At 41.1% G+C, this 14,096-nt stretch overlaps 1 protein-coding gene across 1 annotated transcript; it reads left to right on the top strand.

The window, feature by feature from the left end:
- Positions 1 to 895: 895 nt before the first annotated feature.
- Positions 896 to 13,817, top strand: LOC111222180. Its single transcript, XM_022745785.1, has 11 exons — positions 896 to 1,222; positions 3,088 to 3,208; positions 4,492 to 4,599; positions 4,705 to 4,741; positions 4,896 to 6,697; positions 6,834 to 6,864; positions 7,197 to 8,962; positions 9,097 to 9,145; positions 9,340 to 11,138; positions 11,467 to 11,503; positions 11,657 to 13,817. The coding sequence occupies exons 1-11, from the start codon at positions 1,134 to 1,136 to the stop codon at positions 13,189 to 13,191; spliced, it is 7,374 nt and encodes a 2,457-aa protein (XP_022601506.1). The 5' UTR covers positions 896 to 1,133; the 3' UTR covers positions 13,192 to 13,817.
- Positions 13,818 to 14,096: the final 279 nt, after the last annotated feature.

Below are 14,096 nucleotides of genomic sequence, written 5' to 3'. Positions count from 1 at the left end.
CCTTTTGTGGTCCTCATTCTAAACTAACCTAATCCTAGCCATGCTCTGAAACAAGGTCTGTTAGAAACAAAAGTCAAAATGCTGATCCAGATTCTCTGGTGTTTTTTGAGACCGAATGGAATAAGTAGGATAAAATTAAAACAAATTTTGGAACAGGGACCACTGGGCACAAACAGGACAGTGCCTAAAATATATGTAATAGTGATGTGTCCTTAAAATTAGTCACCATGTTGAGTTCTGTTTGAGTTGTTTTCAGGTCCATGGTGAAGTGGAGACCAGGACAAAGTAATGCGAGGCTTTAAGTCTTCTCCTGTGAATAAAAGGCCCTTAATTTTTAAACAATGTCCTGTCCAGTATCACAATGGATCTTGCTCTTTGGTACTATGTCTACAAATGGAGTATATGCTTGTTCCCAAAACAGCTGAGTCACTGTCTGCCCTGAGAGTCAAATCGCCAATATAGCGTCTTGTTTAAATGATTGAAAACTTAAATATAAAAATATTTGGTCTATGTATAATTTTAACTGCAGTGAACAAAGAACAAATATGCCTTTTCGGTCCACTGTGCTCCACCATATATATTAAATTCAGAGTTAAAAAAAAAACACACCAGTTGACACAGTATGGGCCGCTTTATGGTTTGGCAGAACTAGGCCTAGTCTGTAAAAACGTGTTGTCTAACCACGTCTGAAATCAAAAGTATTTGTAATTGGTCTGAAAGACCACGTTGGAGGACTTGGGCTACTTCCCTGCTTTGTTCGGTTAAACTGGAATAGGATGGAAGTTATCTTGACAGTGAAACTCTTTGGCCGGGCCTGGCGGGGCCACTCTGCCCTCTGCTGAGTAACATGTTGTACTGCACGGTGTAGTTCCTGTTTGGTGGGATAACACGCTTTCGGCGACTCTTGGCTCACCACGCAACATCAACTTTTGAAAGCATGGAATTAGTAGGTTCTTAGTTTGCCAAAGAGACATTAAGCTAAAACAACACTGAAACTCAACTGTGTCGGTTGCAGGTTGTGCCCAAGGCATGACTCTGTAGACTCTCCTGCAGGTTTGCTCATAGTAGGCTTGCCAGCTTGCAACCGCCAGCTAAGCTAGCTAACTTACCAGCTAGCTACATTGCAGTCCAAAATGACTGACTGCTGCGCCGCGGCGAGCTGTGATTACCAGCAAGGGGAATCAACCACTACACTTTTCAGCTTCCCCGTGGATCCGGAGCGGTAAGACATATACTTAATTCATTGAGCCGTGGGTTAGAAATGAGCCCTGAGCATGCACAATGAATGTGTCAGCTATCCACAGTTAGCACTGGCGTTAGCCTAACATCATGTTGGCTAACAGTGACACAAGTCTGTCGAAAATGGCGCAGACTAGTTACTCTTGAAAGAAAAAATCGTGTGAAATAGGCTCCGTTCACTGATTTAGGCTCAGAGACCGACAGTGACTTGTGATATTGGCTCCATCAGTTTATCTTTGTGTTCAGTCATTCCACAAACCCAAGAGAAACCATACTTAAAAACTTTTTTGTGCTGTAATTTAAATCGCCATCGGTACACGACACCTACCGTCTCAGTAGTGTGTAACGTTAAGGACTGACGTTAGCTCAGGAAAATTGAAAATCCACCTATTGATAATGCTATTTTCTTGTGGCTGTAGCTCACTAAACAGCGTAAATCACACAGTCATTTTTACAGTGCAGCTCATTGTGAACAATATAAACTGAAACTTATATTTACGTCGATTTAAAAGGTGATACCCGTATGAATAAAGAGCAGTCTAGCGCCTCCCTTTATCCTGTTGCTGCTTCATATATGGCGCTGTTTTTTCACTCTGAGATCCCGGCCGCATTACATAACTATAGGCATGTTATCTTGCTTAAAAATCAATTGAGTAGAATTAATTTTAGAACTGTAATTTCATGGCAGCTGCAGTTCAGCTGGCTGAATCACAGCACTGTGTCTGTGCACAGGAAATGTAACCTCCAAGCCAGAGGAAAGACTACCTCCGAATACATCACGGGGTCTCAATAAATTGAATGCCCAGCCCTGCAATGAGTTTGTGTTTTTTTCTTCCCGTCCCTTTGCCGTGTGATTGTTTTAAAACTGGTACCCACCTAATAATGTGTTAGATTTACGGAATTAAATTTCATTTTCTTTTGGGCATTTCTATCCACCCTTATTCTCTGTATGCATCAATTAAATAAGTTGACAGGAGAGGGATATATATATATATATATATAAGAAAAATAAAAGACAGAATACAAACGAAGAGCAGATATAAAGTGGTGAAGGCTTTAGTCACAACTTAATTCTTTCTTTTATATCATCGTTAACACTGAGGCAGGGTTACAAATGCAGATAACCAAAGCAGTTTCAGTCAGGTGTATCAGCCGAATCCAGGTAATTGTTCCAGACTTGACCTCTTAAAACCAAACACATAATCTAACAAACCGTTATCTTTGTCTATCTTTGTCTTGTCTTTGTTATCTTTGCATTCTGTCAGTGATGAAGTCATTTAATGTAACTGGCATTTCAAAAGTTGTCAGTGGCTGACTGAAACAGTTGGCATCTACAATGGTTTGGACCAATGTTATATTAAAGTGATTATCTATTGTATAAGAACAACAGTCAGTTTTTCACCCAGTGAGTATGTTGAACATGTTGAGATAAGAAAAGCAGGTCACCTTTTTAAATAATTATTGAATAAACATTGTTGCTATGCTTCTTGATGCAACTATTGTGCCTCCAGTGTGTCATAACCTAATTAACCTGCTTAAGAAAATAGCCTAGCTCAAGCAGCCCTGCCAGTTGCTGCAGTCTATATTAATGTAAAGTGTCACCATGCTCATTGTCAAATGGGTGCATCACAGTGAACAGCATTCAAAGTGGAGCAGACTGTTTTCACCTCAGAAATAATTGGGAGTTCTCCAACCTTTCAGAGCTCTTATGGATTTTTGTCAAGTCATTATTTAATTTATTTAGAGAACAGAAAATAATGTGCACAAGTGTTTTGGCAAATGCCTATTTTAATCAAGTTTATGGTTTTGAACCCAACCATTTATGCCCCCCCCCTCTCTATTTTTCAGCTGTAAACAATGGCTGAACAACTGTCGTCGCCAAGATTTGTCATCAGAGCCTCCTGAGCAGTTGCATAAGCTGTACAGACTTTGTGCAAAGCACTTTGAGCCCTCTATGATCTCTCATCAGGTAAGATGCAGATTTATTGCTCATTACCCTTTTGTGTGTTAGACAAGAGGAGGAGTTGCCATTTTGTTCCCTGTTTTGTTAATACAGAATTACCAGTTTATTAGCTATACCTGAAAAACAGTCTAATGCAATTCAATCCAAAAGCTCAAATATAATCTCCATATCTTTGTGAAACTTGCAAAGTTAAAAAAAAAAAAGAGATGTTTGTAATGTTCCTTATTCACTTACATGTAAGTGATACATATGTGCAATCAATCAATGGAGTGTAATCCATTGATTGAAACTATAGCCTCAAAAAATCCCACAGAATTGTATCAACATCACTTTGATAGTGTCAACAAAAACTGAACATTAAACTGGTTTCAGGAAATATTTAGATCCCTTCACTTTTATACATTTAATTTTAAATGGATAAAACTGCCTTTTTTGCCCATCATACTACAGTTAGTAACCCATAATAACACAGTGAAAATACATTTTTTAAATTTATTAAATTATTATCATTATCAAAAAATTACATTACAATTTAATTAGTATTTAGACCCTATGCTGTGGCTTCCTTGAGATGTGTCTACAACTTGACTAGAGTTCAGTGACGAGTCAAAAACTGAAACCTTTGGGCAGAACTCCAAACACTACATCTGGTGAACACCAGGAACTGCTCATCACCTAGCTAATACAATCCCTGAGGTGAAGCATGGTGGTGGAGGCATCATGCTGTGGAGGGGCTTCTTAGTGGCAGGAACAGGAAGGTCAGAATCTAGGGAAATGAAAAATCAAAATTAAATCTACAACAACAAACAACAAAGTGTGCAAAAAGTGGATGGGTCTGAATACTTTCTGAAGCCACTATAAGCTACCCGTGTACCAAAAGACATGGAATTAGGGAAAATAAATATTGAGAATTAAATTACAACACTAAAATGCAGCATGGAAGAGACTGCTTAATAAGCGTTGACCAGATAACATTGATACTGTCAGGCAACAACAGTTTTTGTTGCTCAGTGACATCGTGTTTTGATTTGTTGGATAATACCAAGGTTCTTTGTAAACAACAAAATCTTTGGTTACTTTTTAGTGACCTTTATCAGGCTTTGTGTTGATCAGAAGTTAGGGTAAAAAAAAAAAATTCTAATCAATTATCAAAGTCTTTTATAATCATTAGTTAAAACATACTTATAGTTGTATATATTTATTTTAATATCATATGTTGTCAACTTGAATTTTAGAGGTGTAGCATAAAAGTGTTACCGCCTTTTTTGTTTCTGTTTTTTTCTTCCTAGAGTGCCTCCAGTTGTGTCTTAAAGGAAGATGCTGTTCCAACAATATTTGACTTTACAACTCCTGCGAATAACCAATCAACCTGCAACAGGAAACGAGCTAGAGATCCTGTAAGTGTGTAAATGTTTAAAATGACTGCGTTTTTAAATGATTGCAAATAACTTTCATCAGACATGAAAAATGCAAACATGTAATTATCCTTTTAATCTTCCTAGTCGGAAGAGGAACCTACTTCTGTAAAGAAAACAAAAGGTACAGTAATGCTTGAAAAAGTCCTTATTAGTTGTTGAATTTTAGTCTGTTAAAATGTATTTGCCCAAGTTGTAAATATTGATTCACTGATTGAATTTGCAATTTTTAAAAATCATCTCCCCCTTTTTATTGAGTTTTTTCTCTTTCCTATCAGAAAACACAGCAACAGCAGATGTGACTGAGGAGACAAAAGAATTGTCTGGAGAGAACAGTGCAATGCCTGAACTGCTGACAGAGGGCCTAACACAAGAGGACGTGGCCAGCTCCAAAGCAAAAGAGACTCTGAAAGTATATTTTAAAGAAATCCTGGCACTGACTGGATTCAGCATCAATGGTGCAAACATCAACACTGATGAGCCGATTGGAGGCACTAGGGGTCAGCAAGCTCTCAATCGTATCTGTGTGGAAAAAATTGACAAGAAAGAAATCCTCCAGTTCAGTGAAGACCTCATGCGAGAGGAGATCCAGAACAGCCTCAGACTGGCACGATTCTTCTCCATTCTGCTTCAAGATGTGACTAGCATAGAGGGAAAAGATCAGATCCCAGTTTTCATTAGGTCTGTGACAGTAGCTGGGTTCCCTCAAAAGCACCTCATTGGGTTCCTGCCATGCGACATGGATGCAGAGAATCTGTTTTACATGCTTCTGTCTGAGTTGAGAAACAAGTGGGGGCTGAGGATGGAGCACTGCAGAGGACTCACTTATCTGGTTACAGGCAGTATGTGTCAGAAAATGCGAGACCTTACCTGCAGGATTCTGCAGGAGTTTCCACAAGTAGTCCTGTCACCAAGTGACCCATATGCCTTCAACATATGGATCATTCGCTGCATGCCTGTGTCCTCCATCCAGAAGGTTGCAGACGCTGTAGAGGAGGTGGCCTCGTTACTCAGGAGAACACCAGAGCTGTCCAAAAGATTGGAGGGAAAGATCCAGATGACATATGGGCATGTAAAAGGGGAAGTGGAGAGGATCAAAGCAGCTGTTAGTGGGAACTGGGAATATAGCACTGATGCCTTCCAGACTATGTTAGATATTCTGGAGCCATTCCTGAACTGCATCAATGAGATGATTTCAAAGGTAGATGAAGACACTGCTGAACAGATGGCCAAGCTCAAGCCAGTTTTGAAGAATTTCAACTTCATCATCACACTTGTTGTTCTGAAGAACACTCTCTGTTGTGTGAGCATACTCAACTCAAGTCTCAGGGGAATAATTAGCATCAGCAGTACCTTGCAGTACACAATTTCAAATGCCTTAAAGCTGGTAAACAAATATCAACAGGAGCTTGCAATATTCCACAGGAAATGGTTTTCAGATGCAGTTGGCCGAGCCAAGAAGCTGGGAGTGGAGGTTACTAAACCAGAGATAGACCAAGAAGAAACAACTGAAACACCACTGGAGGACTTTTACAGAGAAACTCTGAGCCGGCCTGTCTTGCAGTATCTTGTTGCAGAGGTGAAGAGAGTGTTCAGCACTGAAATGGTGAGGATTCTCCGATGGCTCTCGTTAGTTCCATCTTACATGGCTGACCACAATTTCAGCATTCGCAGGGATAAAGTAGCAGACGCCAACTTGAACAACCTTGCAAGGCCTGACACATTCTACGAAGAGCTTGGTTGCTGGGAAGTGAAATGGAGGCATGCAAGCAAGCGCAGAATCCTACCAACGACAGTGTTCGCTACACTCAAGATTCCAGATATTGGGTTTTACCCGAATGTGCAGAGCTTGCTGAGGGTGTTGGGCACTGTTCCGTGTGTGAATGCGGAGGCTGATGTGTATGGACAATACCATATGGTACTGGAGCGGTGCCACTCCTACCTGAGAGCTACACCAGAGGACCAAAGACAGTGCAGCATGGCATATGTCTATGTGAACCAAGATGTGCACTTCAACGTTGAACAAATGGTGGATTCATACGTCCAAAAGCATCCAGACATCCTGCAGTTGCTGCAAGTGGTGCGTAGATTTCCATAAGCAGAATTTCATTGAAATTTCATAGCTTACTTAAGTGATAAAGCAACTCTTCTACTTGAAAGTACGTTATTTAGTGTGTGTGTGTGTGTGTGTGTGTGTGTTTGTGTTTGTTTTACAGGATGATGACACAAAAGAGAAGACTCCCAAAGGTGAGATATTTTTTAAATTGTTGATTGACCATATCAACAGGCTGTTCTGTCAGAAATCCAAAATATACAATTTTAGGCAGTGTTGTGAAAATACAGCTTCATACAAAAAGATGGAAAAGTTACAGAATAATGGCTACAGTATATTTTAAGGAAATTGAAAGCTGTGTAAGTTTTGGAATTAAATGTGTTGGCGATATCTTGAACAAGTTGAATAGTATTTTTGTTCTGCAATCTTCAATGCACTTTTTTTGCTTATTTACCAGTCTCTCCCCTAGTAACTAACATGATGAAGTAAAATCTGCTTACACAACCATTCCCATTTTTCATTTCAGTGGCAGGCCATGGAAACCATGCTGAGAAGGACACTGAAGAGGAATTACAACTCATAAACTTAGAGATGGATGCTGAAAGGCTTGTGGAGATGAAGTGTGCAGAGACTGACAGAGAAGCTCTTAAATCAGCTTTACAGGCTGCAGTGACAGCCGCATACAGCAGTCAAAGCAGACTACATAGTGACACTTCTGCTCAGGATGGAGAGGTTGAGTATGTGACCAAGTCTGAAATGAAAGAAGTTCTCACTGTGTGCGAGAATGCTGTCAGGGAGGGAATCCTCACAGAAGTGGGAACTTCATTCTTTTCCTTGTTCATCGACCGTGTTGTGCAACTGGGGGAGAAAGACTATCTTCCACTTTTCCTTAGGTTTGTGGACAGTTTTGATGTCATGCGGCTGGAGTTGATGGGATTCCTTGAGGCAGATCTTGATTGTGATGCCATGGTACAGCGTCTCCTGGAAATAGTTACCGTTGAGTGGCGTCTTGATTTGAACAACTGCAGAGGTCAAGCATATCTAGGCTCTGGTGACGTGTCCTACAAGCTGAAAGCTTTTGCCTGCAAAGTTCAGGAGAAACATCCTCTTGCTATAAGCACACACTGCTCTTCCTACTCTTTCAACACATGGTGGTCAAAATCCATCCCAGTGCCTGCTGTTAAAAGAGCTCTGGATACATTTGAAGAGGTTTTGATGTTTTTTGGGAGCAGTGTTACTTTAGAAAAACAACTCGACCATGTTATAGCCTTTGGTCTTAGAGAGAGCTATGAAAAGGTCCAAGAGTTACAAGGGAAGTTCTGTGCCCTGTGGCAAGAGAAGCATGACTCTTATGAGGTTTTTGTGCAGATGCTGGAGCCCCTGGTCGAATGTCTGGAGAAAATCAAAAACAACCCACAGAGATGGAAAGCCTTTGTGTCTGAACAAGCCGGGGCACTTCTCTGCAAGGTCATGGAATTTGATTTCATCATTGCCATGGTCATCTTAAAGAACGCATCCTCTTTTACCAGAGAGCTGAGTGCAGGTCTCCAGAAGGACCACTTCAGTGCCGCATCCCAGCTTTGCCAAATCAGTGGTATTGTGGCCACTCTGAACCGAGTAAAGACGAATATGAAGGTGTTTCACCAGAACTGGTTTGATGAGGCTTGTGCAATTGCACAGAGTCTAAGAGTGCAGATTGAAGTGCCTGAAAACTCTGTGCAAAGGGACAGCATGATGAAGCCCGTTGGGTTTTACAAAGATGGCTTAAGCGTGCCCCTAGTAGATAACCTTATCAATGCAGTGAAGGATCATTTTTCAGAAGACCACAAAGAAGCTCTCAACTTCCTTTCTCTGGTTCCATGCTCAGTCACAGTGAGTTACATGTTTGAGAGCTTGAAGTCAAAGCCTCCTCTCTATAGCAGTGATCTTCCCGATGCTGACAACTTCTTCACAGAGCTGTGCTGTTGGAGAGTAACCTGGAAGACCAAAGTGGCATCCGTGACCATCCCAAACTCCATATTTCACACACTACGTCTGCCACTCATGCAGTACTTTGGAAACATCAATGCACTGCTGAGGATTATGTCTGTGCTTCCCAGCACAGCACTGGAGGACTGTGGTGTTGTAATGCGCCACAAGAAGTTTCAAGAGTACCTGAGAAATACAAATCCTAAAGACAGGTCCTCGTGCTTGGCTATGCTGCAGGTGGGCACGGACTTCAGCAGAGACCTGGACCGTATGGTGACCCAGTGTTTGAAGGTTACACCGCAAGCCTTGGAGGGTATCTGCCTGGTACGTACTTTTATTCTTTAATAATAAAAAAAGACAGTGTTACATTTCTTGTTTATTTTTGTTGTTTTATTCTCCATATTTTATTAATTATATGAATGTCAGACTCATTTTTATTTACCTGGGTATATTCACAGGACAAGGAATCCAAAAGTTTCATCAGGAACTCTGAAAATAATATGGAAGGTATGGTTGTTGAGATATTTTATTTTTATTATTTTATTACATATTTAATAGCAATTCCTAGTAATAAGAGCACATTACCTAACTAATGATAACAAGTTATTAAAAGTTGTTTTGTTTTTTTTTTGTTTAGTTATTTTCAGTGTTTACCATAACCGCCATGTTATTTTCTATGCTGTTCTCCCTGATACATTTAGTTGATTCTATCAAGGAGGAAGCTGAGGAGCTCAAAATTGAACAATCTCCTGACAAGATTGAGGACCATGACATGAAACCAGCAGAGGAGAATGGGCACGCAGGAGATAATCGGCAAAGTTTGGTGACAGTATTCAGACTAGCTGCACTACTGGGGAAAAAGAATAGCAGTCTCTCTGACCTCTCAGAAGATGACAGAGAGCATTTCATCCAGGAGCTCAGCATGTGCCACTGGTTTGGAAGGGAGAACAAATGCGCACCTTCTCTAGGTGATGATGAAATGGTGAACCTCCTCATAGATGGAATCAGAGATGTCATACTCAAGGAAATACAGGAATCTCCATTCTTCTCACTGATCACAGACAAACCTGTGAAAATTGCCGACAAGACACACCTACCTGTGTTTGTCAGGTATGTCGGAGAGTCTGCCCCAAAAGTTGAGCTCATGGGTTTCTTACCATTTGATGAAAACTGTCATGTTGATACACAAGCGAATAACCTTGCAAAGATTCTCACTGAAGACTGGGGCTTACCAATGTCTCACTGCCGAGGACAAGCATTCATGCACTTGGGCTCAGGTTACCAAAGCCTGAAGAAAATGTCTTTGGATTTCCTCAAGAGTTATCCACTCTCTGTTGTAACACCAAGTGAGTCTTGTGGCCTTGCCCATTGGCTGGCAGGAAGTGTGCCTTGCCCTTCAGTAGCAAAAATGTTGGATATCACAGAGGACTTGCTGCTGTTCTTTGATGAATCTCCTTGTCTAGAGGGACAGTTGGCACAGGCTGTTGATGGGCTTTTAAATATGCCAAGAGAGGCCCTGGAGGAAATTCCAGAAACATGTTGCTCAAGGTGGAAAAAGAGAGAGGACTTCTTTGACATACTTGCTGACACATTGGAGGGTATTCTCAGCTGCCTGGATGCTGTTAGCTCTAGTGCGACAGGTGCCAAGTCAATGCATGCACAAGTTCTCTCTACTGCTCTGAGAAATATGGATTTCATTGTCACCCTTGTGATTTTGAAGAATGCTTGTGCTCCCCTTCGTAACTGTAGCACTGTCTTCCGCTGTGGAAACCCTGCTGATATTCTCTGTGAAGTGGAAAAAATCCCCTCAATCATAGAGACTCTCAACAAAATGTTAGAAAATGTGAGCACACTGCACTCATCTTGGTTTGAACAGGCCTTTCAGCTAGCAACCAAGGTAGCTCCAGAACAAGTATGCTTTTCAGAGGAAGCCAACAGCTATGAATCTCCTGAGTTATACTACAGAGAAAATCTGAGTGTCCCTCTCCTCAGAAGTCTCATTGATGAGATGAAGTACAGCTTCTCAGACAGCCACTTAAAAGCCCTGTCGGTCCTGTCATTGCTTCCCTCCTGCAATCCACAGCCTATTTTGTCGGAGTCCACGGACAAGCCATTCGGCCTCTACCTTACAGACCTTCCTGAGCCGGAAGCAGCCGAGCAGGAAATCAGTGCCTGGGCCACAGTCTGGAGAGAGAAGTACCAGGATGGTGCTCCTCCAACATCCATTGCTGAGACACTTGTCCATCCTGAGTCAAAGAGCCACCCAGCTGTTACCTTACTGCTTAGGCTAGTAGCTGTCCTGCCGAGTGTCAGTATGGAGTTTGATCTGATGAAAACCACGCTGAATTCCATGAGGGATCTGTTAAAAAACACTCTATGCAAAGGCAGTAGAACGGATCACGTGTTGCTCCACTCTCACAGCTCAACACTGCAGAGATTACCAGAGGTCATTGAACGGTGTATGGAGGTGGATCCAGAGAGCAACCCATGTCTATCCCAGGTAAAGTAAAAATGGTTGGATCATGATGATTGTGAGTTTCCCAAGCAAAGATTTACAGCTTTCCAAATGTAAATATTTCTGAGTTTGCTTAATCTTCTATGATGAACTGAATGTCTTTGGGTTTTGGATAGTTGGTCAGACAAAACAAGTCATTTGAAGTCTTCACCTCGAAGTCTGGGAACTTTTAACATGCATTTTTCTGACATTTTAGACACCAGACAAAAATGGTTAATCAAGAAAATAGAAATAACTTAATTAATTGATGAAATCTTTTTACAGCAATTCTAATCAGCATTACATAACCAAAATTGTTCTGCATATTTTTTAGGTGATGGGAACTTTGCAACGACTAAAGCTGGACAGTGGTAAGTGCATTCATGGCAACTACATGATTAAGACATCACTGTGAATAGTTCTGACTGTAGGAACACAATAAGCAGTAAATAAGCAAAAAGTTTGTTTTATATGAAGGTCTTTGTGTGTCATTGACATGTTTTTATTTTTATTTTTGAAATCAGGAGCCATTGAAGTAAAACCAGGGGCACCAACAGAATTGCAAGCCTCCAGTGTAGCAGAGAATCCTGCTGATGGAGAGGTGAATTTGGCTCATAATGAAGTGATACTGGAGGTTGCTCAAGGACCAAGAAAAGCAGTATCTTTCTATGAACCACAACTACGTGAACAAATCCTCAAGGAACTCTGGGACTCTCAGTTCTTCACAGTTATAACTGAGCAAGCTGTTGAAATTGATGGTGAGCTCTATGTCCCCTTGTGCATCAGGTACCTAAATAAAGAGGACATCCAGTGTGAGGAAACACTGGCTTTTATCCCTTACTGTGAAGACCCAGTTGTCCTTGCAGATGCTATTGAGACTGCCCTTTCTGAGAAATGGGGGCTTAACATGGAGTACTGTAGAGGTCAGGCCTTGCTGAGTGTTGGTGAAGTAGGAGCTCAGATGAGGGTTGTAAGTTTAGCAGTAGCTAAAAAATACCCCCAGGCTGTAAGAACTGTCAGCTCTGCTTTGTCTATTAATGTATGGCTGGCCAAATCTTCTCCTGCTGAAGAAGCAGCTGATGGAGCAGTTCTCATAGGCAAAATATTACATTGGCTCACAGAGGATGCAGAACGGCAGAACAAACTGGAAGACATGATCATTCACGTGTTCCAGCATGATGAAGGAAAAGGTAACGAGCTGAGGGACAAACTCATCAAGAACTGGGAGAAGAGTCATGACATGCATGAAGTGATGGTTGAGATTTTAGAAGCAGTCATGCTATGCTTGAATGAGCTGAAAGGGGAGGGAAGTATTTCAAACCAGCAGCAAGCATCACAGTTCTTCAATGCAATCAGAAACTTTGAGTTCATCCTATCAACTGTTGTGCAGAAAAACGTCTTGAGTGTGACTAAAAAGCTAAGCCAGTCTCTTCAGGGCAAACCCTTAGATATGTTGCTTGCTGTGAATAATTTGCCCGATCTCAAAGCGTCCCTCAGTAAACTGAAGAGTGAAATTGACACCCATCACAAGGCCTGGTTTGAGGAAGCTGTTGCATTGGCTTCTAAACTCCATGTCACAATGTTGCATTCGGTGCTTCAAGAGCCATTGAGTGAGTTTTACAAAGAATCAGTGAGCATGAAGGTTGTAGAGCACTCAATTGCAGAGATTGATGACCTCTTCACAGAAAAGGTATTGGATACTTTAAAGTGTCTGGAGATTGTGCCTTACGCAATGTCCAAAGTAGAAACCAGCATTCTTAGTGGTCTTGTGTTCCGCCTGTACAAGGAGGACTTGCCAGATCAGGTCTCCCTTCACTCTGAGATGAAGTCATGGAAGGAGAAATGGTTGGATCCCCTAGCCGGCTATCTCCCAACTACTGTGCTCGATACCCTCAAGACGTCACAGATAAGAAGTTTTAGTAACATTGAGACTCTCCTCAGACTGCAGGTCATCTTGCCTTTTTCAAGGAGGGAGAGCAACTTCAGGCAAGGAAAAAGAAGCTTACAGGAGTTCATACAGCAGAAAAAGAGATCCCTCACTGAGCTCCATCCTCTGTAAGAGCCACAGGTCTTCCGTCACGGTTAGCAGATTTGAGTAATGCGTTTGAGATGTCACCGCCACCATATTTAAGAACTATTGTGTCTCAGCCCCAATTGAGCCTGAGCTCAATATTTCTGTGTACATTATTGATCTAAATTCTTTGAAATTTCCTTTTGTTGTTTTCCTGCAAACCAGGCCCTATGTTATGTTTTTTTTTATTCTGTAGTTTGTACAGTTGTACTGCCCAATGGGACCAATATCTTGGCAAGAAAAGCAATGCTCCACTGATGGTTATCAATGCGTGTGCCTTGATGCAAAACTAATAATTCTCCCCATGTATTATGATAATACAAATGTTTAAAAATGTCCCATTGGCCTGTGAAACAACTCTATTTTTATCATTACCAAAAATGACCAGACTGACTTCTGTATCACTGTCATGAATTCATTATAATTATTAAATTGCACCCTTACCTTTCCTGGGCACAAATAGAAATAGGTAGTTCCATCATGTCTTCTGATGATTTCCCATGTTTCCTGTCTGTTTGCAGGAATGAATTTGCTGTAAACGTATCTTTGAAAGAATGTTTCCTTAATAGGAAAACCTTCATATATATATTTGTCAGAAAAGTAATAAAATGCTCCAAAAATATGTTTTTGGCTTTTGAGTTTCTCTCTTTTTTCAAGCTAGATGTACAGTGTTGTGAGCTTTACGAGTTGTCAAGTCTAGTCACGTCTGCAAGTTAACACAAGATGGCGCAGTGAGGCTGTAATTTTCTTTAAGAGGAAAAAACTGAATCTGATAACAAGTGGGACTTTAAAAGGGTAAGTATACCTGTAAGGTTTTTAACTAAAAGTAATTTTCAATAGTGAATCGTAATACCTGTAGGGATGGTACTTCCTGTTAACCTTGGTCAGGTCCA

This window comes from Seriola dumerili, unplaced genomic scaffold, assembly GCF_002260705.1.
Source record: "Seriola dumerili isolate Sdu_G_001 unplaced genomic scaffold, Sdu_1.0 BDQW01000091.1, whole genome shotgun sequence".
Lineage (NCBI taxonomy): Eukaryota > Metazoa > Chordata > Actinopteri > Carangiformes > Carangidae > Seriola > Seriola dumerili.
Note: the sequence above shows the minus strand (reverse complement) of the source record. Positions and strands in the feature narration are given on the sequence as shown.